This window comes from Porcisia hertigi, chromosome 26, assembly GCF_017918235.1.
Source record: "Porcisia hertigi strain C119 chromosome 26, whole genome shotgun sequence".
Classification (NCBI taxonomy): Eukaryota; Euglenozoa; class Kinetoplastea; order Trypanosomatida; family Trypanosomatidae; genus Porcisia; species Porcisia hertigi.
The window spans coordinates 102499-129470 of record NC_090585.1 but is presented as its reverse complement, the minus strand read 5'-3'; the positions used below and the strand labels follow the sequence as shown (position 1 = coordinate 129470).

General features: G+C 57.3%; 10 protein-coding genes across 10 annotated transcripts; all 10 read left to right on the top strand.

Annotated features, from left to right (window-relative positions):
• Positions 1-1398: 1398 nt before the first annotated feature.
• Positions 1399-4293, top strand: JKF63_04075 (uncharacterized protein; the record flags this gene model as incomplete). Its single annotated transcript, XM_067900069.1, has 1 exon — positions 1399-4293. The coding sequence occupies one exon, from the start codon at positions 1399-1401 to the stop codon at positions 4291-4293; it is 2895 nt and encodes a 964-aa protein (XP_067756253.1).
• Positions 4294-5399: 1106 nt separating this feature from the next.
• On the top strand, positions 5400-5720 carry JKF63_04074 (uncharacterized protein; the record flags this gene model as incomplete). The annotated part of the gene is made up of 1 exon (XM_067900068.1): positions 5400-5720. One exon carries the CDS (start codon positions 5400-5402, stop codon positions 5718-5720), a length of 321 nt encoding a protein of 106 aa, XP_067756252.1.
• A 1415-nt stretch (positions 5721-7135) lies between these two features.
• On the top strand, positions 7136-8098 carry JKF63_04073 (uncharacterized protein; the record flags this gene model as incomplete). The annotated part of the gene is made up of 1 exon (XM_067900067.1): positions 7136-8098. One exon carries the CDS (start codon positions 7136-7138, stop codon positions 8096-8098), a length of 963 nt encoding a protein of 320 aa, XP_067756251.1.
• An 861-nt stretch (positions 8099-8959) lies between these two features.
• JKF63_04072 (uncharacterized protein) lies at positions 8960-9886 on the top strand (the record flags this gene model as incomplete). Its single annotated transcript, XM_067900066.1, has 1 exon — positions 8960-9886. One exon carries the CDS (start codon positions 8960-8962, stop codon positions 9884-9886), a length of 927 nt encoding a protein of 308 aa, XP_067756250.1.
• Positions 9887-11214: 1328 nt separating this feature from the next.
• JKF63_04071 (uncharacterized protein) lies at positions 11215-13305 on the top strand (the record flags this gene model as incomplete). The annotated part of the gene is made up of 1 exon (XM_067900065.1): positions 11215-13305. The coding sequence occupies one exon, from the start codon at positions 11215-11217 to the stop codon at positions 13303-13305; it is 2091 nt and encodes a 696-aa protein (XP_067756249.1).
• Positions 13306-14217: 912 nt separating this feature from the next.
• JKF63_04070 (uncharacterized protein) lies at positions 14218-14439 on the top strand (the record flags this gene model as incomplete). The annotated part of the gene is made up of 1 exon (XM_067900064.1): positions 14218-14439. The coding sequence occupies one exon, from the start codon at positions 14218-14220 to the stop codon at positions 14437-14439; it is 222 nt and encodes a 73-aa protein (XP_067756248.1).
• Positions 14440-15202: 763 nt separating this feature from the next.
• On the top strand, positions 15203-16915 carry JKF63_04069 (uncharacterized protein; the record flags this gene model as incomplete). The annotated part of the gene is made up of 1 exon (XM_067900063.1): positions 15203-16915. One exon carries the CDS (start codon positions 15203-15205, stop codon positions 16913-16915), a length of 1713 nt encoding a protein of 570 aa, XP_067756247.1.
• A 671-nt stretch (positions 16916-17586) lies between these two features.
• Positions 17587-19125, top strand: JKF63_04068 (uncharacterized protein; the record flags this gene model as incomplete). Its single annotated transcript, XM_067900062.1, has 1 exon — positions 17587-19125. One exon carries the CDS (start codon positions 17587-17589, stop codon positions 19123-19125), a length of 1539 nt encoding a protein of 512 aa, XP_067756246.1.
• A 680-nt stretch (positions 19126-19805) lies between these two features.
• On the top strand, positions 19806-20609 carry JKF63_04067 (uncharacterized protein; the record flags this gene model as incomplete). The annotated part of the gene is made up of 1 exon (XM_067900061.1): positions 19806-20609. The coding sequence occupies one exon, from the start codon at positions 19806-19808 to the stop codon at positions 20607-20609; it is 804 nt and encodes a 267-aa protein (XP_067756245.1).
• Positions 20610-23562: 2953 nt separating this feature from the next.
• On the top strand, positions 23563-26127 carry JKF63_04066 (uncharacterized protein; the record flags this gene model as incomplete). Its single annotated transcript, XM_067900060.1, has 1 exon — positions 23563-26127. One exon carries the CDS (start codon positions 23563-23565, stop codon positions 26125-26127), a length of 2565 nt encoding a protein of 854 aa, XP_067756244.1.
• Between the last annotated feature and the right edge of the window lie 845 nt (positions 26128-26972).

Genomic DNA, 26972 nt, shown 5'->3' with positions numbered 1-26972 from the left:
AAGAGTGAGGTTCGGGGGAGGGGGGGATGTCCTGCAGGGTCGGCATGCGGGGGTGGGGCGGGGGGGGGTATCGGCGTTGTGCAGGACCCACTCTGTGAGGAAGTCATGCCGCTGCCTATAACCCGGTGCCAACGCCAAAGCCCTACACTGCAGGTGACCGCGCTAGATGCCCGCTACTCGGGGAGGTCGGTGTGATGTATCGCAACGGATGTCAGTGTTGAGGGGCTGGCCGGTTGTTGCACCGGAGAGACCCTCTGCAGAGTGCACACCGTGGCGCCAACCAAATGGCGTTTCACAGTGCCAGCGTGAATTGCAGGCATTCCACTCGACTCTGCACAGTCCCACGACATACCACGGCGTGGCGAAGGGCACAATGCGGGGAGCAGCGGCGGGGCAACTCGTGGCCCAGGAGAGCGGGGGTAGCGTTTGGACACTGTGGCCGTGTGCAGGTGGCTGAGTGGGCCTGCCTGCAACTTCACGTCTCTGTGCCGCTGTTAGGACACACCACAAAACGGGTCCATGGGCCAGCGTGTTGTCTGACTGGGGAGAGGGGGGGGGTGCCATTCTTACGTTGGACCTGGCAGATCGAACGGATAAGTCGAGTTGGTCTGCACCCCGGCAACCTTTCAGAACCCTCCCCCTCCTCCTGCTCCCCTCCCCCTGTTTTTTCTCAACAACGGCCTGGTGCAGACATGCACCGCCAACCAGAGAGCTAGTCGTGCATGATCGTCGCGGCTTGTCATTTGATCGCACATTTCTACTCTCGCGGCGTCCCCCTGTGTTCTTGTGTAGATTTGGTCGCTTCTGTGTTGAGTCGCAAAAACGCACAGCACCGTTTGTCTGCTTCCGTGCATCCCAATTCACGAGACAGGGAAGAGAAGGCCGTGCTAGGCTCAACATGACAGCAGCAGCAGCAACAGCGAGGACGTGCGAATACACTGAGCCCCCCCCATACTCGCTAACTCAACCCGCCTCAAGTCGCGTACCGGTTTAACTCTCTGCCTAGCTGGTCGTCTTCTGGCCTTGTGCTTTCCTATTCTATACAGCACCGCCTGACTTCCCGTTGTCACACCTTCTTTGCTTTGGCTTGTTCAACCCCTCCTCGTCACTTAAAAATCTCCTCGCACCGCGGGTGGGTCTCTCGTTCCCCACGTACCCCTGTGCTCTATGCGTCACAGGTCAAACGTTTTTGAACCCGCTTCTCAGTGAGCTCTTCACCTTCATAGGGCTCTCTCGAGTTTATTCTATGTCCCGCCTCCACGCTTCTCTTTGTCCCACGCCTCGTTCCTTCACTAAGTAAGCCCCATAGGCACACACAACACCCGCACACCCCCTCACACACGAGGGCATCCGGAGAGGGGCGGGAGGGGGGAGAGAGAGAAGTGCACCATTCGCCAAATGGATTCACTTTTGGACGTGCTGCGGTGCTCGACCGACAACGACGCACGCAAGCAGGCGGCGGCGCAGCTGCGTACTTTACAGGAGCGGGAGCCACAGGCGTTTCTTCAGCATACCTACGACGGTATCGCGTCGCGGCAGCAGAAACCCGAGCTGCGATTCTTTCTGTGCACAGTCGTGATCGCCTTTGTGGCCGAATCGTGGCACAGCGCAGTGCCCAAAGAGGCACAGGAGCGATTTATCAGGCTGTATGTGCACCTTTTGCTAGAGGAAGCCGACCTCTCTCTTCTTCTGGCGCGGAAGATGAGTAGTATTGTTGCCCTGATGTCGAGACGTAGCTCCCGCAAGGCCCCACTCGGTGCACTCCCTTCGTCTATCCAATGCGTGGTCACGTCCTACGTATCCGAATTGGAGAAGGCCACCGCGGTGCAGTCGTACTCGAGGATTACATACGTGCTGGTGTACCTGCACACGTTTCTAAAGGAGATGCAGGGCTGTCGCCTGGGCAACGTTTTCGAAGCGCTTTGTCGCGCTTGCGTGGCACCGCTCTCGGGCGTTTTCGCGCTTCTCCCGAGTGATACGCACATGCTTGAGGCATACGACCTCTGCCTTCATCTCTTCAAGTGTAGCCTCCGCACTTTTGGCCGCGCCGTTTTCGATCCCTCGTTTTGCCATTTTTTTTTAGGGGTGACGTGGCGGCTTGCGGGAGGACTGGGGCGGGATGCGCCAGACTCGCCGAATGGCCACAGGCGGCAGCGGTTACTGGAGTACGCACTTAAGATACACGAGGCCACCGTCGTGTTTTTTCCCAGCCGGCTTCAAGAGCTCAGCACTTCCTTCTTTGTGATCGCGGATGGAGAGGGTGCGGGGACGACATGCGCGTTGTCACCTGCTGCCTCGTCTGACGCCCCTCGTCTCTCAATGTTCCCATTGCTTTCCGCTGTGGTGAATAGCCCTGTTGGCAGTGTAGTGTCGGAGAAGGCCGTCTGTCGAGCGCTGCGCCTCTTCACAGCGCTGCTGAGTGCCGAAGACGGCGACACGTTCATTGCGCATTGTCTACACCAGTTCACCGCCTCAGCGCACTTTGCCCCTTTCTTACAGCACATGGTCGCCGCGTACCTGGCGGACGCCACCACGCCGGAGGCCCTATTGGAGTGGTCCAGGCACCCGGAGCAGGTAGCAGCGGAGCTGGATGTTGACATGGACGATGAGGGCTCCATCATGAGCTGTGCAGAGCAGCTCTTTCTGGGGTTCACGGGCTCGACAGGTTGCGCCAGCGCGAGCCTCTCAACGGCATGGAATTCAGTGAACCAGCTACTTCAGGAGGGAGACGTGGGCCCTGTCACAGCCGCGCTGCACACAATCGGGATCGGCTACTACACCATGGCCTCTGAGGACTCCTCTGCCTACCTCGACTTTCTCCGCGAAAAGCTCTTGCCCTTGCTCAACCCCGCCACCCTAGCGCAGACGTCCCCGTTTGTTGCCCGTCGTGTGGTGTGGCTGATGGGTATGTGGTGCGAGTCAGTGACACGCACAGAGGACCGACATGCTGTCTTATCTGCACTGGAGGCAGTATTGCACCATGCCGTCTCCTCTCAAAACGTTGTCCTGGTCCTTGTTGCGCTCAAGTCTATAGAGAACTTCATCTCAGATAGTCGGTTCGCACTTTCTGACGTCCCGGCGACCATGGTGAACACGGTGCTGCACACAATCCAGGAGCTGCTTTCTGGCGTCCAGAGCCCGACCACCGCCAAGAGCCTGGCGGGGCTGGTGCACGTTCTTATTGAGAAGGGTGCTCTTCAGACACATGGCGATGTTCTCGTGCAGCTTTTCCTGCCCCCAGTGCTGGCTATAATCAAGTCCTTTGAGGTCCAGACTGCCAAGGCAGTCGAGCAGGCTGCAGTCGGGCTCGACGTGGACGCTGGTGACATGGATAATGACAAGGACGGCGCAGACTCCCTGAGCTCTTTGAGCATGTTGCTGGAGTGCCTCGGGAGCAGCCTCCGCCATGGTGAATCAGACGCTGTCATCTGGTCGCTATTGCCTTGCGTCATTGTGCCGTGCACGTCGCCGAGGAATGCGGTGGCGGCGTGGGCGGAGGACAGCGCTTGGGAGCTGCTGCTCATTATGGCCCAATCCTCCCGAACCTTTTTGACTCCCCCTGCATCGGAGGCGCTAGAGATGGCGCTGCAGCACACGGTGAGAGACTTTGACATGCTACCACTCGTCTTCCGCGTGGTGTACACCCTTCTTCTTCTTCGACAATCAGGGGTAGAGGAGTTGATATCGCCAACTCAGCTGGAGGCATGGGTGACAATGCTACGCGAGAGTCCCTCGGCAGAGCTCTGCGGTGCCATCGCCGCTGTTACCTACTCCGTGGTGCGCATGAGTGCAGGGCCTCTTCGTGCACTTCTTTGCCAGCATGCGACGCAGGCGCTGGTTCTATCCACTGATGTGCAGGCGGACCAGCACACGATTCCATTGGCCATTGCCCTCGCTTTGTGTTTTGCGTTTGCCAACGATGGAAACGAGCAGCAGCGGCTTGCGGCACATGTGCACGCTGCTGTGCAATCGTGTGCACCCACTGCCTCTCACTCGCAGCTGCTCGAGCAGTTGGTACTGCTGCTCGATGTGTCGCCGAGTGTCTTGGCGAGTCGTGCGCTGGCTCGGCTGCTGGAGGTGCTCTACCGAACTTCACCGGTTCAGCTCTCTGGTGATGATCAGGCGATGGTGCAGCGGGCCATGGAGAGCGTCGCAGCGGTGGCTGACGACGAGAGCGCAGATGAGCGCACTGCACCAGAGATGTGTCTTGAACTCTTGGGTGATGAAGGTGTTTCAGAGTCGTCCCCCCACTTTGCACGTGTGATGAGCGCCTTCACCGCCCTTTTATCTTGAGCCTTTCTGGTGCACACTTGGCAAGGCGCGAAAACTTACATAATCCTCCCTCCCCTCCCATCGACAGACTTTGAGCTTCTCTGGGCGTTTTTATTTTGGTCCTACTCCACCTCTACCCCCGAGTTTCCGCAAGCTGTCACTCGGTCCTCTTCGGTGTGCGGCCGCACAGGTCTCCTCGATCCTTTCCCTTGGCAACATTTCCAGCGTGTGGGGATGGTGCATGTCCGCTGAAGGTGTGGTGGTGGTGGTGGTGGTGGGGGAGGGAGGGAGGGAGGGGCAGACGCCATTCTTGGCCCCCTGACGTGGCTGCTGGCGCTTCTGTCCTCTTTCCCTTTTTTCTTTTACCCCCCTCATGTTGTGTGACAACCGTCACAACTCACTTTGATATCCGAGGGTAGGTTGAGTAATGAGCGTCGAACCACTAGCTTAAGGTTGGGTCGCACAAGTAAACCCATGCCTCCTCCTACAGATGAGGGCGGAGCAGTCGCGTTGTGCGCTGTGTGGCCCGCTCACGGTGGTTCGCTGCAGAAAACGAGTGGGAGGTTGACTTAAAGGTCGCCTATACCGTATCTCTTTTTTCCCCCTCTTCTGTAGTACTGCTAGTGCTGCTGTACACAGACGCGCCAGTGCTTTTCTGTGTGTTTTGTGGCGTCCATACGCTCTTTTTTGTTTGTACTGCGCGCGTTATCACTCTTCTACCCTTCGCGTCTCATGCGCATTTGCAAGACATCGCTGCTCAACCTTTCTCCCTTCTCTTTGTACACCTCATCCACTTTCCCTGTCCTCTTTGCGAACCTTCTCTCTGTCGATCTACCACTGTGCCATTATTTGGGCTACCCAACCACCACGCCTTCCATCTTGTGGTTGCACTACATGCGCTGCTCCACGTCGCCCCCTCTCCTTTTCTTTTTTTTTTGGGGGGGGATGTCAGATTTTAGTTCAGTTTTTAGGCCTCCGTGATCCTGGTACCCCCCTCCCACCGCAAGACACAGTCCACTCCCTTTCTCCGTCGCCGGTTCCACACACGCTCTTTCGTCTCGCACTCTTCCTCCCTTCCTTCCCTTCCACACCACAACTTCTTCGTGTCCACCCTCCGGGCAAGTAAAATGATGCGCCGCGCTATTGCTCAGCCAGTCGCCCGCCGCGCGGCTGCCGCGTCCAGCGCGCTCGTGGTGGCTCCTCGCCAGGCCTCCACTGTGGCCATCTCCGTCCAGGGTCTGCACTACGTTGGTACGGGTCTCGCCGCTATCGCGCTCGCTGGTGTCGGCATGGGTATCGGCACCATCTTTGGCTCCCTCCTCATCGCCTGCGCGCGCCAGCCAAACCTCACCAAGATGCTCTTCAACTACGCCATTCTGGGCTTCGCCTTGACGGAGGCCATCGGCCTGTTCGCGCTGATGCTCGCCTTCCTCATGCTCTTTTCGTAGAGGAAAGTCTCTCTTGTGATAGCGGTACGGTGTGTGTCTGCGTAGTCACCCTGTTCCTCCTCCTCCTCCTCTTCCCCCTCCTCCCCCCTCCTTCCCCCTTCTAGCTCCCTTGTTTTCCCCACAACCCCTTAGCGGGGAGGGAGGGGGGGGGGCGCAGTGGTTAGTGAAGTGGAATGAGAGGGGGAGGGGTCGAGAAGACTTCATACTGACGTGTGACACACCGAGTGTCCCGGGCGGGGGGAGGGGGCGGGAGGGTCATAATGCCAGCGAAGGGGTTGAATGGGCCGCGGTTGCGAGGTGTGACAGGCACATTCACGCAAAGGGGGGGGGGCGGGGAAGCGGACCGCGGTAGGGGACCCAACAGTGGCCTCTTGTGTGGGTGAGGTGTGTTCCTGTTCTCTCGACCTTCTTCCCCCTCCCTCCGCAGGCAACTTGTCTGTCTGGAGGGAAATTATGGTGGGAAGGATAGCAGCGCAGACGGCAGCCCCGTGACACCGACTTGACCCTAACCAATTCTAATGAGGGCGCGAATAGGAGGAGGGGGGGAGACTATTTAAAAGTGGAAAAAAAGAGAGGCGAGGACATCTAACGAGAGCACCGCACCGAAAACAACAAAACGCAGGAAGTCCCCATTCTGCGAAAAAACAACAACAACGACGTCTATGCGGGTGGGTGCTGTAGTGACTTTAGAGGATTGTTCTGGTCTCTTTTATCTTTCTCACTTCTTGAGAAAGTGACGGGAGGGCGCGCATCATGTACAGACACGCGTGCCTCTAGCGGCAGACTCGCAGTCGGGTGTGGGGAGGGGTGGAGGGTGGAGGAGACCCCAAAGGCTGTAAGCGATGCCCATGGAGGGATGCGGTGGGTGCCTTCGTGGACGGCACTCTCCCCTTCCTTCATCCCCCTCTCCCTTCCGCGCGCTTGGCGAAGGCCACTGAACTAACACAAAAATAGTCAACGGGGAAGCGCCTCCCCGGAAAAAACACTAAATGAGGAAGTGCGACCGCACACACACACATACACACACACACACGTGGGCAGAGGGAGGGGAGAGTAAACGTGACGAGAGAAGAGTTGCACCCCTTTCCCAACAAAACGCGGCGTCTAGTTGCTCTCTCTTTCTCTCTCTATCGGAGGTGTCTGGAGTGTCTGCAGAGAAAACTGCACCTCAAGCCCTTGGAGGATGGCGGCCGTGAGAAGCTTCTCCCCTTGTCCTTGCCTGCGTGTTTCACTTTGGTCTTCTCCCCTCCCCGCCCCCGTCGTCGGGGAAGAAACGTCGTGCAGCTACTTTTGCACCATCACACTTTTTCGTAGTCTGTGTAACCCTCCCACCCCTTCCCCTCTTTCTCTTTCTCCACACACACACACACACACACGCACACGCTTTGCTATCCAAGTCGTTGACCCCCCCAAAAATGCGCACTTTCGTGCGGTGCCCAATGAGCGCGGTGGCAGAGTTTTGCTGCGGACCCCACAGGCTGGCTGCTCGTGCTTGCTGTCCCAGTGCTGTCGTGGTGGAGCTGCGGCGCACTTTTGTTGGGAATCCTTCACCTCTGCCGTCGTCGTCGTCGTCCTCAGTGAACGTTTCGGCAGCAGAGGTTGCAGCAGCAGACGCGGCCGCTCCATCGCCCCATCCCGAAGCCTCTGGCCATACGGTTAGGGGGTTCCGCCGCGGCTTGCCATTCCAATGGAGTCCTTCCCAGGTGAACGGCGACAACGTGCCCAGTGCGAAAGAGATTGAGGCGATGATTCCGACCTTGCAAGAATTGCATGCGCAGCTGCCTGGTGCGAGGGAGATGGAGGAGATGTACATCCGACCGGGTTCGGCGATGAGGGTAAACGGCACTACTGGACTTGGTGAGACGTACAGCGGTGATGCGGCCACGACCGTGACGTCCTCCCAAACCACTTCACTCTTTGAGAACACTACCGACCCACTGGAGGATCTGCTTTTTGGACCTCCTAAAGACCAGTCCGCTGCAGCGACTGAGGCAACACCGACAACCGCATCGCAGCAGCGGTTGACGTCTCGGCAACATATGTTATTGGCCTACCGCGCCCTTTTTTGGGGAACCACGTTTGCGTTCTTAGGGTTCACCACAACGGTGGTAACCGCCATGTACCTGTGCGGGTATCGCTCCCTGCGTGATCTGCAGCAAGGGGTACGTGACAAGATGGGACGTGACGAGGAGCGTCTACGCGCAATGGCTGATACCGCTGCTACCAGGTCACAGGGGGCTGCGGTGGATACGCCGCTGGTGCATTACGTAATCGATCTGTCGCAACCGACGGTGGCGTGGCAGCAGCTGCAAGAGATTTGGGGTGCCATCCAGCATAAGGCGGAGGAGGAGGAGGAGGAGGCGGGAACACGTCAGTGACGGCTGCCCTCCCGGTGAGTCCCGCGGGTAAGTCATGACTTCGTCAGCCAGATCTTTTTTTTTGCTCTCTCCTCGTTTCAGTGTACGATAGGTATCCTCAACGCTACAGCAGTTGGGTCCTCCTCCCCACCCTCCTCCCCCCTTCCCGGCAGCAACAATATAGAGGGAGGAGGGTGGGGAGGCTGGCAAGCAACAGGAGGGACTGTCATGTCACGCTCAGCCTCTCACATCGCTTGTGTCCGCCCGGCGGCTTCCGCATGGATCAGCGCTCCGCTTTCGCTGAGGGGTTCTTCACTCACAAACAACCACTAACGCAGAGAGATCTATAATAACATGTTTGCTTGACGAGGCGACTTTATTGTCAGTACGGAATTACAAACCAGAGATGTTGATCGGGGGCCGCTCACGGTGTGTGCCAGTCGCCGTGGCTGGGGTGAAAGCAGGCAGAGGAGAATTGGAACATCCGGTCCTCCCTCCCTCCCTCCCCCCCTTCTTCCCCCCCCCCCTTCTTCCCCCACCGTTGCGCATCACTGTTTAATCTCTGCAGAAATGGCATCGCATTACTGACGGTATTTTTGTACTGTGTTTCCTCTATTTACGCTCCCTCTGCACCTCTTTTCGACTTCTCTCTACCACGCGCACCATCACCACCACCGTCGGTCATTCATTCTTTTCACGTAGCCTTTGTGCCTCCCCTCGCCTCCCCTCCCCCTATTCCTCCGCATCGGTTCTCGCCTCTGCCGCCTGTGATTCCTTCTTTGTTCATCTGCCCTGAACGACGACTGTTACCACCACTGGTGTCCCGCAGACTGTTTTCTAGGAAGCCCGCAAAGAGGGAGCGAGCGGGACGGACTATTGCAGATGACAACGCCGTCCGTGGCAGGGGGCGCGGCGCCCCCTTCCGATGCCAGTGGTAGTGCTGCCGCTGTAGCTGTGGAGGCCACGGGGCTTGCCCACGTGAAGAACATAATTCTCGTTCTTAGCGGCAAAGGCGGCGTTGGGAAGTCGACCGTCGCATGCCAGCTTGCCCTTGCTCTGACACATGTGCATCACAAACAGGTTGGATTGCTCGACGTGGACATATGCGGCCCGAGTGTGCCCAAGATCTGCGGTCTTGAGGGGTGCGATGTCTACCGAGGAGAGAAGGGATGGGAGCCTGTGTCGCTGCACGCGAACGCGGCCGTACCTGAACGCTCTGGCGCTTCTGCCGAGGAGACAGCTCCCTCGGCTGACTTGAAGGTCATGTCTATTGCCTATCTACTTCCGAGCGATAAGGACGCTGTGGTGTGGCGCGGCCCCAGAAAGGACGCCATGATCAAGCAGTTTGTGACAGAAGTGAACTGGGGTCCGTTGGATTATCTCATCATTGATACCCCACCCGGCACGAGTGATGAACACCTGACGCTCTGCGAAGCCTTGCGCGGCTTCCACCATTCCGGTGCCGTTGTTGTGACTACCCCCCAAGATGTCTCCACCGACGACGTCAAGAAGGAATTGTCTTTCTGCCACAGGTTGGGGCTACGATGCCTCGGCATCGTTGAGAATATGTCTGGCTTTGTCTGTCCGTACTGCGCGCACTGCACCGACATCTTCTCAAAGGGCGGCGGAAGGAAACTGGCGGAGATGTACGAAGTGGCGTTCCTTGGCGCGATTCCGATCGACCCGAACTTGGCGCTTGCGGAGGACAAGGGTCGTGCCTTCGTGGAGGAGGTTCCGTCGCAGACCGTGGAGGCGTTGGTAGGGGTCATTGACGCGATTGTTCAGCAGGTTGAGCGTGCCAAAGCGTGAGTTTGTGTAGGAAGAGAGGGGGGATATTCAGAGCGAGTACGAGGCGATACCATGAGGTGATTACTCACGTGCCCTACTCAAAGGAATATCCCATCCGCATGCAAGCGTCTGCCCTTTCCCTCGTGTGCGTCGACAACCACCATTTTGAAAGGCAGCCGCAATTGTTGTCGGTATCGCTGCCTCATCTGCCCACCCAAGACGGGCACTTTCGTCCCCATTACTGTCTTGGGATGAAGAAGCGTCGATCCTTCACGGGGCTCCCCCTTCTAAAGAGAGGGGGAGTGGGGTATTGCGGGGAGACAACACCGCCCAGCCACACCGACATGCGGATGCGTTAGTGCTTCACAGAGACGTCTCAGATGATACAGTTGCGCCTGTGCCACAATGGCTGCCACTGTTATCCATCATTGCCGTTTTTCTGTGGCTGCTTCCTTTGGAGGAGGGGCTCTATTCAGCCCTCCCCACCCCCTCTCCCTCCTCCCCATTCTCTTCCCCTCTGTGTGTTCCCGCGCACCTCTACGGTACGCATAGCCCCCCCCCCCCCCCGCCCGCTACTCCGTATAATGTGCTTTGTGAGCCTCGTTGAGGACGCCACAATGCTTCCCTGCTGTGAGGCTCAGCGGTTACCAGACACACGATTGCAGAGTGTGAGTGGGGGCGGGGAGGGGGGGGGTATAGCCGTGTATTCGGTGGTGGTGGGGAAAACAAGAAGGGAAAAGAGGCGGGGGTGGTGCGAGGAGAGGAGCAGCTTCAAAGGCAACCGTCCACCACCGCCAATTTTCTTTTTTTTTCTCACGCGCCCACAACATTTTCCTCCCCTCCTCTCCCCCCCTGATCTGCTCAGTGGAGTATATGCACCCGTCGAAGCTGATTCACAGATCCTTGGGGCTGGGGGCTGGGGGGAGTGGGGGGGGGCGGAAGTGTGTGGACCTTCAGACCCCATGTCGCATGGTGCTTACGAATGCCCAGTAGGAGCCCCAGATCGCGGGTTTCGTTTCATATATATTTTTTCCACTATGTTGGGCTCTGTAGCCGCTTTATGTCTCTCGTTTTTCATGCCTCTTTTTTTCTGCGTCTTTCTTCAATGCATTGCCGTGTGGTACGCATACGTCTACTTCGCTGATTTTCTCCGCTCATCGTGTACGCCTCTCCCTCCCCCTCGCCCCGGCCTCCCACACACCGACCAGGGAAGGGATATATTGCAACGCATAATTGAAGCCGGTCCCTTTGCCTCATTGGCCCCGCCGCTCTGCCACACCAAGAGGCGGGCAACGAAGAAAAGTTAATCAGCAACACTAACACCATAAGGTGAGACGGACTTTGAAGGAATGAAACACAAGGCGGCTCGAAGGCGACCCGATCCGCGTCGTATGACGGTTGGCAAGGCACCAAAGGATCATGTGCACATTGGGCTTTGCCTCCTCTACAGCGGAAGCGGATTTCGTGGGCTGCAGTTTCAGGCTCATGCACCCACGTGCCACACCGTGGAGGGCGTGCTCATCCAAGCATTAAGGGATACTGGCATTATCGCAGAGATTGTACGCGGACGGCCTGTCGGGGAGCACCATCATTTTTCTCGCTCCTGCCGTACCGATCGCGGCGTGCACGCCATTCGAAACATGGTGTGCTTCTTTGTCCCCAAGGAGGTCTTTGAGGAGGTGGGGCAGGCTGAGGGCATCTGCGAAAAGCTCAACGGGCAGCTGCCGTCGACAGTCCGTGTTGCGAACGTGATGCTGCTCTCCGGCAGCTTCATTCCGCGCCACTGTTGCAACCGACGCGTATACCGCTATATGTTGCCCCTCTACGCGCTGTTGCGCCCTTGTGACACATGGGCCGCTCTCGAAAAAAGTTACCCCGGGTGTCTCGCTGATGTTCAAATGTTGGCGAAAGAGGCAGTTTCGGTGCAGCGAACCCACCACGGTGTTCCCTATGTCGACCTAGCGAAGATTAACGTCACGGCACTGTCCGCCGATGCTCAACCGGCGGCGTCCTTGTGGCTGCGCGACTTGCAGGCGAAGACCGAGCAATGCAATAAGGTGCTGCGCGCGCATTTTACAGGCTCGCGCCGATACCACAACTTTTCTGTCGATATCGACTCTAACCGCTCCGGTGTGAGCGCGAAGGTCATTCAGCCGACAAAGGACGAGGCCCTACGTGTTATCTACCGCAGCGAAGTCTGCCCGCGGCTGTTTTTTTTTCCGTGCTCGACCACAGATGGTGCTGGTGATGGAGTGCCCGTGCCGCTGCACGGTGAAAGCAGGAGGGAGTACGACACGAACCTCCAGAGGTATCCGCCGCAGATGTCTGCCTCGCCAGAGGACGCGAAAGACTGCAGTTCCGCTGCCTCATCGACGACACTCACAAGTGGCACAAACGTCCCCTTCGCCACGTGCCTTCCGCACAACACGACAGTGTTGCCGTTCCTCTTCTTTCAAATTGAGGGCGGATCGTTTTTACTCAATATGATACGCAAGGTGATAGGCTCCCTCCTGGCGGTGTGCCGCGGGGCAAGCGAATCTATTCTCGAAGAGGCGCTGTCGCCTGAGCGGCGCGTCACAACTCCGCTCGCGCCAGGACCGTACCTGTACCTTGCTCAGTCCACCTATCACGGGTACGACCGCTCCATCGGCGGTACCGGGGATGCAGAGCGACGTGGTCCTTTCCGAGCGGTGCAAGACGCTTGGAGCGGTGCGGTTAGTGAGATCGCTGAGGCCTTTGCGTTTCACAATATTTCGGCAGATGTTGTGGATGTGGATCTGAACGCGATGCCGCCGCTGGACGACATACTGGCGGCGCGCGATCGAGCATTGGGCGAGACTCGGCCGCAGACTGCCGTCGAGGACGCACATCTCGCTGAGATGAAAGAGTACAAGCCCGTCCTCCCTTCGCGCATTGCGTGGCCCGCCAGCAGCGAGATGACGGTCTTCTTGCGGTTATTGCGGGTTCACAACTGGAATGTGCGTCCAATCCGCCTGGACGCGGACTGCAAAGCGCTGCGCGAGATGAAAAACCGGAAAGAGCGGGCCATTGCATCCTCCACAGCTGCGGCCGCCTCCCCAGAGTTCCCATCAAGCAATGCCAGCGAGGGGGAGGGGGGCGGTATAGGGTCTGAGGACGCCCTGGAAGAGCAGACGCCCTCGCCTACGGATGACACATCAAAGGGATCCACTGGGGAGAACGACAAGAGTGAGGTGCCAGAGGCAGGTGAGGATGGCTGGATTTACTTGGCAGACATCCCGGAGGAAGTGGCAGCCCAGCGCCAAGCCCATTTTGCTAGGTTGTGGAGGGGCGCTCGCCGCTGGGAGTATGCCGACGCGTCTGGGAAAGCCCTGACGAATGCCGAAGAGGTCAGCACTGAGGATGACGTTGAGGACGCCGCTGGTGAAGGTGCTCCACCGCTGCGGCGCCGCCGTCGCTAATCATCAGTCTAAGGTCCTGCACTTTTTTATTCGCTTGGGTTTTCAGGCACTCGAGTCTCTGCACTGCTTCTACTTGGCGTGTGCGTCAAACCAGTAGAGAGCAGCTCACGCGCTTCTGCGTCTTGGTTTCCATGTTAAACGAAGTGGTCGGAATAAGCGGAAATGAGGGTTGTCACAACGCCAATGCTCACACAAACAGCTTCGGGTGCGTGTTTCTTCGGAAGCAGGAATCTAACTCCTTGGCATTCGACTAGGCAACAGATGTTTGGGGGAGGGGATGCTCTGGCTCCCCTCCCCTCCCCTCCCCCCTTCTCGTGACATCTGTATGTCTGTGTGTGTGTGTGTGTGTGCCTGTTGACTGGCTGACTTGTTGGTAACAGAATAACGGCGTGAAAACCACAGCAACAAAAAGAAAGTGATTTCCGAGAAGTTTTACAAAGTCATCACCAGCGGCCTGCCCTGCTCCCCTCGTGGCACATACGCATACACGCACACACACACACACACACACACACACACAGTAGGCACCCTGTAAAGAAACTGGGTGACACGTTCGTCATCTTTGTAGGTCTGGTGGGACGCGTTGGGACGCCGAGGGTCGAAGCCGCATCGGTGTTGCTCGTGCAAATAGCGCAGACAAGAGAAAACTCGTTAACGGCTGCAAGAGACAAAACATGATTAGGCGAGTTGACGAAAAGAGGCGGTTGCTGCGATGAGGTGGAGTTGTTTATTCTTTCACCTAAATCCTCACCCTTCTCTCTTCACCGAGGCTATTGACCCCTCCCCCCTGTCCACAGCTACACTTGCACACGCATACACTTCTATTGTGTGTCGAGGGAGATGGATAATCTTAGTAAGCACAACGTGGTGCGGGACTACTACAAGGAGGCGCAACACGCGAGCAGTGTTCCAATGAGCTGCCCGTTCTGCAAGCGTCAGGGCCGATTTGCTGCAAACATATACGAGATAGCCAGGCGGATTCCTTCGGTGATGGCTGAGGGTATGGCACTCTGCCGTTTTTGCGAGGCGCCTATTGGGAGGCAGACGGATGCGGTGTTGCAACTGCGCGCGTGGTACTGCGGCTACTGCGAGCTGTGCGTCTGTCCTGGTTGTCAGGTGAAACAGAGGCGATAGAGGGATAGGCGACAGAGGAATGGCTATGCGAGGAGTGGGTGTGAGGCATGCGGCGATTCACCAGCTGTGATGGATGTCGGTGGTTCGAGGAAATATATGCGTTGCGTGGGCTACGCCGCCTGCTTTTTTCAGTCCGCCGACTGAGTCTTTTCTTGGCGTGCCGGCTGCTTCGTTACACCGCAATTTTGTCTCACCGTGCAAACGACCGCCACGTATTCTTGCGTTACGCGTGCTCTTAGCCGAGGCTTATGCGCCAACTGCTAGTCTCTCAACCTTCCACTCGGGGTACCTACACCGCCCACGGATGATCTCGCAGTGAAGAGCAAATGTTGTTCATTGCACGCGTATCGTGGGACGTGATGCAAGTAGGGGAGTTTTGCCGCGTGGCGCTACCGACCGCCTCCCCTCCCCTCCCCTCCCCCACTTACACTTCAGAAAGAAGAGGATGGAGAGATCGTGAGGAACTCGTCACTTATAAAAAAAAACACTCCATTACATTATTCGCTCACGAAGTCGTGTATTCAAAACGCAGAGAACACGGCGTCCGCTGATGTCGTTGGTTTACTGGCGGTGGGCCGCGCACTCCCCGAGGGACTTTCACCCACTTTATCGGCTCTCTCCTCACACCTCTCTGTGCTTTTACACGTATTCTGGTTTATATTAATAGTCCCTGTTGTATCCCCCACTCCCCCTCCCTCCGAGGACCTCATTTCTGCTACGTATTTTCCCATCCCCCATCCCCCCCCCCCGTTCCACCACCTCCATGTCTTTTAGAGACCACGAAACCCGCCTTCTCCCTCCACTTTCATTGCCCCCGCGGCAGCTGAAGAAGGTGCGCATCTCGTGCAAGAGGTGGCTGTCACGCTTTTTGACCACCGCTGCATCCGCGGCAGGGATCGACACACACAATGATGATTGGCTCGGTGACCTTGCGGCGAGCTGGTTCCCGCCTCTTGAACACGCGACCGGCTTTGTAGCCTTGAACGGTGGCATCCTCGCCGGCTGTACGCCCTATGATCTACGGCAGCTGCTGGAAACACACGGACTGCTGAACTGCGCTGCTTCTGCCGATCCCCAACAACTCTCGCACGCCCCTCCGACTTCTACATCTGGTATGCTGTCGCCGACCTCGCCGTCGAGGTGCGTCCTAGAGTACAGTTCAATGCTCCCCTTTGTGCTGTGCCGCAAGCCTTTACGGTTGCCTGCCGAGGCGTTGCAGGGGAGTGGAGGAGGAGGGGGAGGAGGAGGAGGTGCCTCTTGTTGTGGCATCTCTATGATGCATGTTCCACTGGCAGAGCTCTCGCGATTTGTGTCCTCTGCCGCTACCGCGTCTTCCTGCCCGAGTGTAGCAGACCCTCATAACGACGATGCTCCCCAGGATGAAGCAGTGCAGGATGTTTTACTCGGGTCCTCTTCCACGGTCAATGGGGCGGGCGTGGACACCGCATCTGTGAAGGTGATGGTGCTCCATGTGTCGTCGCCCGCTTCGCTTTGGAGGGGCGGGTCTACATCCACCTCGTCAGCCCCCATGAACAAGGGCTGCGGCTTTCTCTACTTGGTTTTGTGTGACATTGCCGCTATACGTCCCTATTTTCACCATTTGCTGCAGCGCCCAGTCATTGGAGTTGAGCGACTGCTTTTATCGCCGCCGTCTCTGTGGTGTCGGGACGCTAGGGAAAGGCGAGACGCAGCGCACTCGTCTGTCAGCACGCAGCTGAGTCAGCCCCTCTTCAATGGGGAGCCGTTGCTCGAACGGAGATGCACGTCACGCGCTGTGCCGGAAGTGCCTGGTCTCTTTCTAGTCGAGGACTTTGTGACGGCAGAAGAGGAGAAGACCATATGGGAAGAGCTGTATGCTGGACGTCCGCAGCTGCAGCTGGAGTATCTCTCTCGCCGTCGTGTGGCGCACTTCAACCGCCGCTTCTGGTACGGTGTGAATACGCTGACGGATGAGGGGGTGATGGTCAACCAGCGCCCGTCTTTCTATGCTTGGATGCGCGCACGGCTGCAGAATGACACAGCCGCTGGCGGCGTGCGTATCGATGGGGATTATCCCTTACACCCTGGCGACTACGAGTGCGATCAACTCACTGTGAATTACTACGACTACAGCGAGATGGGGGCGTGCGGTATTGCTGCACATGTCGATGCACATGGTGCGTTTGATGACACCGTGTTAATAGTGTCGCTGGGATCGTACACGGTGATGGAGTTCTCGCGGTGGGATTGTCCAGCCGGGGTGGCAGCACCTGTCGGTGTCTACCTGGCCCCCCGCTCTCTGGCCGTCATGACGGGGGAGGCCCGCTACGGCTGGACGCACTGCATCGCTGAAAAAAGGACCGACACGCTGTCCGAGCTTCTGCCGAGTTTTAGTCGAGGAAATAGAATAAGCCTTACGTGGCGGCGCGGACGGACTCAGCGGCATACCAAAGCGGGGTGCTCGTTTCCCGCCCTGTGCGATTGCGATTGCGAGTGAGACGTGTACGTGGGAGTGCCAGTCGCCCCCCTCCCCCCCCCACTAGACTCTCTCTCGTTCTTGTCTCTCTCCCCCCTTCACACCCCTCCGCATATGCGGATATGAATACTTGTTTCTTTTTCCTGTTACTTGCTCATTCTATTCACAAAAAAAAGAAAAAATATCAGGGCAACATGTGCGCACATAAAATTCTTCTGTCCCCCCTTTTTCGGCTCTCCTTCGATTGCTTCGCCTGATATTGTTCACTCACAGAGTTTCCTTTTCATGGTTTAGTACGTACGCAAGCGTGGGCAGTGTGTACAGTGTTATACCCCCCCCCCCCTTCCCTCCCCCTCCTTCCCTTGGTACTTCACGCTCCTCTTTTGATTCAACTTGAATCTCAAATCTCACCTCTCCTCTCTTCCGGACTCGGTTCTTTCTCGCAGTCTGCCGACTGTCACGTGGCCCAGGAGCGCGTTTGTTCCCTCATTTTTCCCTCTTCTTTTTTCAACTTCGTGTCGAATGCGTACACCGCCTCCCCTTTCCCCCCCCTCCCCCCCTCTCTCTCTCTCTGCATTTCTTCTTTCTCCTTTTTTCCCTCCGGGAGCACACCGTAACTCATACTGGCTCGTCCGGTGCATCGCTGGGGTAGAAGAGAAGCCCTCGGGAGGAGGTCGTGGTAGGTCATCGATATGTACACCCCTACTCCCCTGTACTTCTATGTCGCCCTCACGCGCGGGTGGCGTCAGAGCACGGTGGCGACATCGAGTCCGCCTGACACAGCATCTCCTTCACGCCCAGCGTCTTCGTCCATGGAGGGGGTCAGCTACGCCTCGCTCTTGGCTGGTTCTGAGGATCACTACGCGCAGTGGGGCCGTGCTTTCTTGGAGAACAACCACAGACGCATTGGCCCAGAACAAATGTTTCGCACCGCCATTCGGGCTCAACAGCAGCTGCAGAGTCTCGCTGACAAGTGGACACCGGATGCTAAGATTTACTGTTGCGGGTCCTTGGTGACACACGGGCAGATGGAGTGGGGAAGCGACCTTGATCTCGCTTGCGTCTTCGACGATCCCTATCCTGATCACTCAGTGCAGGCGAAGCGCACAGAAAAGCTGTGGTCAGTGATCAAGCGTTACGTGCCTTACTATTTACGCAATAATCTCATGTCCCTCACAGAGGCTCGCACCCCTGTGGTCAAACTGCGCTATGTGAACGACGAGAAAGTTGCGCGGGCGCGGTACACCGTCTTGAACGAGGAGGAGGACCGAAAGTCGCGCACAGCCCTCTGGGACATCCGAAACCGCTATCTAGACACCAAGGATCTAGAGTACATCGCAACAAAAATGGGGCGGGCGAACGTCGAGGGCATCTGGGTGGAGCGGACAACGTATGGTTGCCGGTGCGCGGTGCAGTGCACGTCACGTGAGCAAGCTATCGAGGCTGTCGGCTTCTTCCCAGATGGGACGATCATGACAAAGGGCATGCGCGAGGACTACACCCGCGACATGCTGGACCTTCGTTACGTCCCGGAGATGTATATGTACAAGTGGGATATTTCATTTGTGGCGTATGGCGTCAAGAACAGCTATCTGCTCCGTCACTATCTGCACAACGGCCCCCCAGCTGCCCGTCACGCAGCCATGGCTGCAAAGGCGTGGGGAAAGGCCTCGGGCGTGGGGCTTGGAACGGCGGCCATGCTCACTTCCTACGCTGTGACGGTGATGTTTGTCCACTACCTCTTCGCGACTCGCCAGCTTGCGTGGATAGACCCGTGGTCGCTCGCCCACCCAGCTCACATGCCGCGCTATCCCGACTTTTCACCCCTGTCGGACTGCGATCCAGTTGCTCTCGGCAAGTTAATGCACGGCTTTTTCATCTACTACGCAACCCATTTCAACTACGAAAAAAATATAATCAGTCTCAGCCGGCCGCGCCTTTCCCTCCGCTCCGACGTGAATTGGCACTTCCCGCAAGGCAGGCAGGGCACTTTCAGTTATTTACTCGGCATCGAGGATCCGTATGAGGACGTCGGTGCTGGCGGACTGAACCTTGGTCGACACCTGCACGTGGCCAAGTTTAATCAAGTCAAGCAGGAGTTTGCGCGTGCGGCGGCCACGATGGAGCGCTACTTGCCGTCGAATACGCCAGAAAAGACGATCCTCGGGATCAAGCGCGCCGGTGCGTCGAATCACCATCACCACCATAACCGCTTCGATAGGTCTCCTTAGTGTTTTCTCTCACTTTCAGGTCGTCTTGAGTCCCCGTGCCTGTCCTCCTTTTGGCGATTTCTAGAGCAGTCACCTTTTATTGTGTGTGTGTGTGTGTTTATATATATATATATATCGTCTAGTGTGTGTCGTGGTGAGGTCGCTCTGAGTCGTGTATTGTGTGGGTCTGTGAGACTTGTGCGGCGCTTGTCGTCTCTCCTTGAATGACTCAGCTCACGGCACACATTTCTTTGTCCCTCTCCACATTTCCCTGGGTTCATGTGCTCTTCTTTTCTGGTCGTGGCTGTACCTACCACGACAACTGGCCACTGTGTCGGTCTATATGGACTCCTCATATCGACCGTGGCTGCCACAACGACAGCCCGGCGCGTTCATAACTTGTCTGCACTACTCTTCCCTATTCATTCTCCTCCTCTGACCTTTACCCCTCCCCCCCCTCCCCCCTCCCCCCTCCCCGTCTTCCCGACTGCGTCGTTTCTCCCTTCATTATTATCAGCTTCCAATCCTTTTCTTGCGGTTGTACACTTCGTTCCCTCACCTCTCCTCCTCCCCTCCCCTCCCCCCTCCTCCTCTCCTATCCCGCCTGTTCATCCCGTGTGCGTCGTTTAGCGCCGTCGCATCGAGAGACTCACAGGCATAAGGGGGAAATCTCTCCAGCACGCCGGGAGGCCCTTACCGCCATGAAAAACTTCCTAAATCACGCCAAGCCAAGCAGTGGCTTTGACCCAGTCAAAGTGCGTGCCACTATACGTATGGCCGTCACGCGTCTGAACATGCAAAAAAACAAGTTGGTGAACAGCGTAAAGGTTCAGCGTCGCGGTGTTGCCGAGTTGCTCGCACTGGAGAAGTACGACTCAGCTCGTATACGTGTCGAGAACTGCATTCGTGAGGATGTCAATATCGAAGGCTACGAGGTGCTAGCGCTCTTCCTGGATCTTTTGGCGAATCGTGTGCAGCTCATCGCCGAGAGCAAACCTCTCAAGACGGAAAAAAACAAGAAGGACCCCGGCTCCGCCTGCCCACCGGAGCTGAAGGAGGCGATTACGTCGATTCTGTGGGCAAGCGCGCGTATAGGTGACTCAGTGCCAGAGCTGGCGGTGCTCCGTAAAATGTTCGAGGTGAAGTTTGGTCACCAGTTTATCGAAATGTCGATGTCGAATGCGGAGTTCTCCGTGAATCAGCGGATGATGGAGCGTCTGAGTGTGTATACACCGCAAAATGAGAAGTGCATAGCGTATCTCACCAGCATAGCGAGCGAGTTCCAACTGGCCAACTACGATGAGGAGCGACTCCGTGACGCAAAGGGGCTCGTTGCATCCGCAGCCGCCGCCAGCGGTGGGGGCGTCGATAATACCGGCATCGGCGCAGAGTCGGGCTGTCGTGTGCGGGGCTCTGTGCAGGCGCCGTCTGGCCTTTATGTCCCACCCATGAAACCCCCCTACGACGCTATCGACTGCCGCCTCCTCCAACTGATGAGTGTCTAGTAACCGTATCTGTGTGGGGAGTAGTGCTGCTGATGGAAAGGCTCGACTATCAGTCAGATCCCACGTACCTAGCGATGAGCAAGGGCTCGTGATGGAGACACGTCGTTAACGTCACCAAGCAACGGGTGGAATAGAGCTGGGTTGCTCACTGCATATCTGTGGTATGGGTGTGTGCTCTCTCTCTATTTTGCCACCCTGCCTTTATTTTTTGTTCTTGTTGCGGCATTGTGTGTGGGTGGGTGCGTGCGTGTGGCCCGGCTGCGCCAAGGTGTGCACAGGCACCTGATGGTCGGCCTGTTCCCTGATTTTGTGCGTTTCTCACGCAGATCGGTGCGTGTTGTATTGGCTGGTGAAACCCTGGCAGTTGTGGACGTGGACATTGGTACAGGGCGAACCACGCCTCGACACATGGTCTTGTCATTGCCCCTCTCCTGGGTGCATCTCTTTGTCATACTGTGCTGGGCTACGAAGGCATGTCGACACGCAAGATGGAGAAAGAGGGGGGGGGTTGCGGAGGGAGTGGGCTGTACGCTGTGTGCCTGCGTGTTTTCATTAATTTGCACACACACACACACACACACGTTCTACTTGTTTACTTTTCAGCAACCCAGTCGCTGTTTTTATTATTGTTTCTTCAGGATGTTTCACGGCGACAGACATTTCCCACGTGGTGGGAGTCGCCTTCGGGCAGTCGCGGCTTCCACACTTTTTCATCCCACACCCCTCTTTTCTACTCGGAAAAAAATTGTTGGTGGCATCCCTTGTGGCTGTCATCGCCCTTGTTACCTCTTCTTCATTCATTACCTCTTGTGCCGGCTTTCGTGTGCGCACCTGCTCCGAGCGACTGCGCATGCTTTTAACTGTTGCCCTATCGTGTGTTTGTTATTCCCTCTCTCCCCTGCCTCTTGCGCATTCTCTAGGCGCGAAGAGTGAGGTTCGGGGGAGGGGGGGATGTCCTGCAGGGTCGGCATGCGGGGGTGGGGCGGGGGGGGTATCGGCGTTGTGCAGGACCCACTCTGTGAGGAAGTCATGCCGCTGCCTATAACCCGGTGCCAACGCCAAAGCCCTACACTGCAGGTGACCGCGCTAGATGCCCGCTACTCGGGGAGGTCGGTGTGATGTATCGCAACGGATGTCAGTGTTGAGGGACTGGCCGGTTGTTGCACCGGAGAGACCCTCTGCAGAGTGCACACCGTGGCGCCAACCAAATGGCGTTTCACAGTGCCAGCGTGAATTGCAGGCATTCCACTCGACTCTGCACAGTCCCACGACATACCACGGCGTGGCGAAGGGCACAATGCGGGGAGCAGCGGCGGGGCAACTCGTGGCCCAGGAGAGCGGGGGTAGCGTTTGGACACTGTGGCCGTGTGCAGGTGGCTGAGTGGGCCTGCCTGCAACTTCACGTCTCTGTGCCGCTGTTAGGATACACCACAAAACGGGTCCATGGGCCAGCGTGTTGTCTGACTGGGGAGAGGGGGAGGTGCCATTCTTACGTTGGACCTGGCAGATCGAACGGATAAGTCGAGTCGGTCAAGAGAGATAATTATCCTCATTGAACTTCTACTCCCTCTTCCCCTCTCCCTTTCCCCCCCCCCCCCCCCCCCCAACTCCATCTATCCAGCCATCGCCACATATATATATGCATATAAAAGTGAGGTTTGCCTTCCGGCTTTCCCCCTTTTTTGTTGAAAACTTTTTTTTGCTGCTACCGATTTCACGTCGTGTCTGGTTATTGGACAACCCCCTCCTCCGCCAAGCAACGAAGAGTGTGTGTACATGATGTGTCGCACACACAAAAAGAGAGCATTGTGAAAGGGCCGACACAGGACTGCCGTGATGTTTCCTCTCCTCTCCCGTGTGTGTGTGTGTGTGTGTGTGTCTGCTTCCATGTGTGTGGTCATTCTCATCCGAATAGGGGAGTACTGCATGCATGCATTCAGTCCTTTCACATTTTTTCCCATCCTCTCTCCCCCCTCCCGCCTTTCCCGTCTACGCGGAAGGGTGGAGTCATCGTCTTGTGCCTCTTTTTGCTCTCTCCCTCATTTTTCCCCTGGCTTCTCCCTCTCTCCCCCTCCCACTCTCATGCACACTGAGCGCTCCATCACAGAGGTAGGAGGAGCGAGGGAGTCGCGGCGGCGAAAAGTGATACGGAGGAGAGACAGGAGAGGGGGGGAGAGAGGGGGGGGGGCGCTCAGCCTTTCCACTGTGCGGTCCTACACTGTTACGCGCCTGTGCTTTACGCGTGGTTTAATCTACCAAATCGAGTGCATGTATTACGGCCATATCGGCTGTTGCTTTCTGTCGGTGTAATTGAAGGTATTCCAAGATGTCTACGCATCCGCCGGATATGCCTCTCACATCTTTTCTTTCCCTCGAGTGTGTCGGTAGGCGAGGACGATCAAATTTTCACGGTCGGTGGATGCACCTCACCTCTCGAAGGGCCAACGCTGCCTTCTCGCCAGCGGCCACCTGCACAGACGCGCACAAACCCTCTCGTTTTTCGTCTTCGCCGCACCTTGAGCTTTCTGTTCCTTTCTCTGCTCGATTAGAACTTCCCGGCACCTTCTTTTTTTTCTCACCGCTGTCGGTGCCTACACCCGAGGTGGCGTCCGTTGCGGTCCCTTCCTCTCTCTCTCTCACTACTTATCTGCATTTTTTATTCGTTGGTGTCGTTTGCTGACCCGGGGACAAACTCCGCCTGCCCCCCCCCCCCTGTAGTCTCGTCATCGCACACGTGACGCACATAACAGAGGAAAGAAGGACAGCGGTCTTTGCACACTACCTCATCTAATCGTTGTCTCTCTCTCTGGACTGGTGGAGAGGGACACGCTGGTGCGTTGGCGTGCGGTGTGTGTGCGCATCACTTCGCAGCGATAGGGAGCTGTGAAGTTTTTAGGCTGACCATAAGCGCACACACGCGCCGCGTTGCTACACCGAAGCCTGAGTACAGCCTATGTTTGTGAAGACGGTACGCACAACAAAGGGCCTCGTCGAGGCGGCCAAGACGTGTCTGGCGGAGAGCACGTTTGCACCGGACAAAGCCGCTGACCTTCTCCAGACCGCAATACAGCAGGATCCAACATATGTGAATGCTCTCCTCCTGCAGTCCACTCTGTCGAGTCGGCTCGGTCACCTGACCTCCGCTCTCGCTGACATATCGCTCGCTATTGAGCTGGACAAGGGCAACAGTGATCCTCACCGCCTCGCGTCTCTCTACGGAGGCCGGGCCAACCTATGCTACCGACTGGGTCGGTATTCAGATGCCGCCACTGACCTGCGGAGTGCGCTGCGCTGGGAGCCAGACAACGGGATGTGGTGCTATGAGCTTGGCCGCGTGTACATGAAGCAGGGAAACGTGAGCCTCGCGCAGTGGTATTTCCAGCAAACCCTGCAGGAGCCCATGTGGTCTCGCGTCAACGAAATGACGCGACCAAAGGTGTACGCCCTCTACGGCCGCAGCTGCCTCATTAGCCGTGAATACAAAAAGTCGAAGATGCTTCTTGACACCTGTATTAAAGAGGGCATGGAGGGGTCTGCTGCCGTGCTGCACAACTTGGGGCTTGCTCACTACTTCGAGGGTACTTCTTTTCCTACAGCCGTGGAGTACCTGACGCGGGCGGTTGAGTTGGACACGCGCTCGGTCGATTACATTATGGATCTCTCTCTCGCCCTTGTGCGCTGCAATCAGTACAACGAAGCGCTATCGAGCATGAACGAGGCGGTGCTGCGGGGTCACGAAGATGTTCGTCTCCGGTTTTACCGTGGCTGCATCGAGCTTGAGCTGGGGATGGGCCCACAGGCACTCGTGGATTTGCAAGTGCCTACTTCTATGGGGCATAGTCGGCACTCGAAAGGGGGGGCGCTGCTGAAGCAGACGGCCGTGCGTGCGTGCCTTGCCATGGGACTAGTACACATTTTTTGCGACAAGGACCTCTCCGCCGGGGCCGCAGCCCTTGAGGCTGAGGCCTTGAAGCAAACCCAAGAGCTGTCGATCCGACTGTACACGGAGCTTCTACTAGGTATTGTGTACCACAGGGTGGGTGACCGTCACGCTGCGCTTCGGGCTCTTCACGAAGCGCTGCGGGTTCTGAGGGAGATCGCTTGCGCGCGCAGCGGCGACGGCAAGGAGCCGGGCTCGCACGTGAGCCATCTGCCTCTGTGCATCACGGATGCGGCGACGCTGACGCTCACACACCTCGGGCTGGTGTACAGCGATTTGGGCTACGCCGACCTCGCGGCACGTCACTTCCGCGAAGTTCGCCTGCGCGCCACCGAGCAGAACTGCGATGCCGCTCAGGCAGACGTCTGCTGCTTTCGACTTGCTGTGTCACAGGTGGAAATGAATGATCACCTCGGAGCACTGCAAACATTGCGGACGAGGCCTTTGAGCAAACACCGTCGATCCGTATCGGCTGCAAACCCTCCGTCGCCACCCCCGGCAGACCCATCCAAGGGAAAAGCCTATTCAGCAGAGGTGACGGAGCTCGGGAATCCCAGCGACGAGTCGGCGGCGGGCCGTGCGGAGCTCAAAAAAGAAACCGCTTCACCCATTGGCGCCTCCCTCTTGGGTCACCACTTACCTCAATGCGAGATGGAGCACCTGCACGCAGTTATCCTTCGACGACTGGGTAGACTGGACCAGGCGCTCTCCTATGCGACCGCCGCAATCGAGGCCACTGGGCCTCTGCAGGGTGGAGCCACCGTCTCCAAATCCTCGACTACGCGACCCGCTGTGCCGGCTTTTCTCTACAACCGTGCACTGATCTTCTTTTCCCTCGCACGCTACCCGGAGGCGCTGGCAGATGTGCAGGAGTGCATTCGGGCTTGCGGCAAGCACGATCGTACCGGCGCGCTTCGCGCTGAGGTGGCGGATCCTTACTACCTCCAGGGTCGAATCCATCATTCCCTCGGCGCATACACAGAGGCCCTCGAGAGTCTCACTGAGGCGTTGCGACTGAACCCGTCGCTGCAGCTCACTCCATCCTTTTCGTATGCGCACGGTGTGCTGTTTGCCATTGCGGGGCGGCTGGACGACGCCCTTGCGGCCTTCACTGCTGCCATTAGCGCCCACAATGAGGCGTCTCGTCCTGACGCCACCACGGTGGAGCCTGACCAAGAACAACAGCGGGTTTCTAGAAAGTCGGAGTGCGCGCCTCTTGTGTACTACCAAGAGCGCGCAAAGGTTTATCAGCAGCTCGGCAACTACGAGAATGCCCTCAAGGACTTTGAAGTGGTTTTGGGCTGCACCTCGGGGACGCTGCTCCCAGTGCCTTTCGTGAGCCCGACGTCGACCGTGATGAGGCCTTCGACTTGGAGCGCGCTTGTAAATCGCGCCCTCACGCTGAAGGAGCTGAAGAGGTACACCGAGGCAGCAATAGACTGGGATGCTGCTTTGCGTTCTGATCGCAGCGGTTTGCTCGCTTCCTTCACGAGTCAGGATGTATTTGAGCTGCCGTACCTGCACCTATGCTTGCCTGGTGAGGAGGTGGCTGGTGAAGCAGGTGGGTCGTCACTGTAACGCGCCGTTGCGTTGGTTGTCTCGTTCAGGTTAAAAAAAAAGAATTTCTCTTTCCGCCCTCTGCGCCATATTACGACGAACGGGGGAAGCGGGGTGCGGGTGCGGGTGCGGGTGGAGGCATTAACATCTTTTCTTTTGAGATTTTCCATCCGTTCGTTTTCCGTCTGTGGTGCTGTGGTTTCCCCCCCCCCTCTCTCCCTCCCTCCCTCCCTCCGTCGTGATCTTTATGTAAATTACATGACTGCTTCCTGGCCGTGTCTTCGCAAATCTGCTGCGCTCTCCCACCAAAGTAGCGACAATGAAGGAAAGCTTAGCGTAGAAGCAGGTGTGACCCGCTGCGGGCACCATGTTCCTTTCTCGAAGGTTCCTGTTGGACTTCTCTTCTACCACAGACGTAGGCAAACTAGCATGTATATGCTTCCCTAACGGGATTGTGTTGGCCGCCAAGGTCTCTGTGTTTTGGTCGTCGAAAAATGGGGGGGGAGTTGGGGGGAGAGATAGAATGCGAGGGGCCTCTCTCTTTCTCTCTCTCTTTTTCCCTCCCTCCCTCCAAAGCAGGAAGATCAACCCTCTTTTCTTACCGCGGCCAATGCCACACACGCTACTACCGCGTGAAGTGCCTTGTTCGTGGGGGACCTGGCGGGTCGACCTCATCTCATGACTAGCGTGCACACTTGCTCGCAGGTGTGGTCTGACGTCCTGTGGTACTCGCACACGCACGCTGTTGATCTCTGCTATTCCTACCCTCCCTTTGAACTCGTTACGTCTATCTGAATTTTTCATTCAAAGTGCAGCAGCCGTTGCACATTCCCTGGTCACCGTCCGTACTCTGAGCTCTCCCCTCT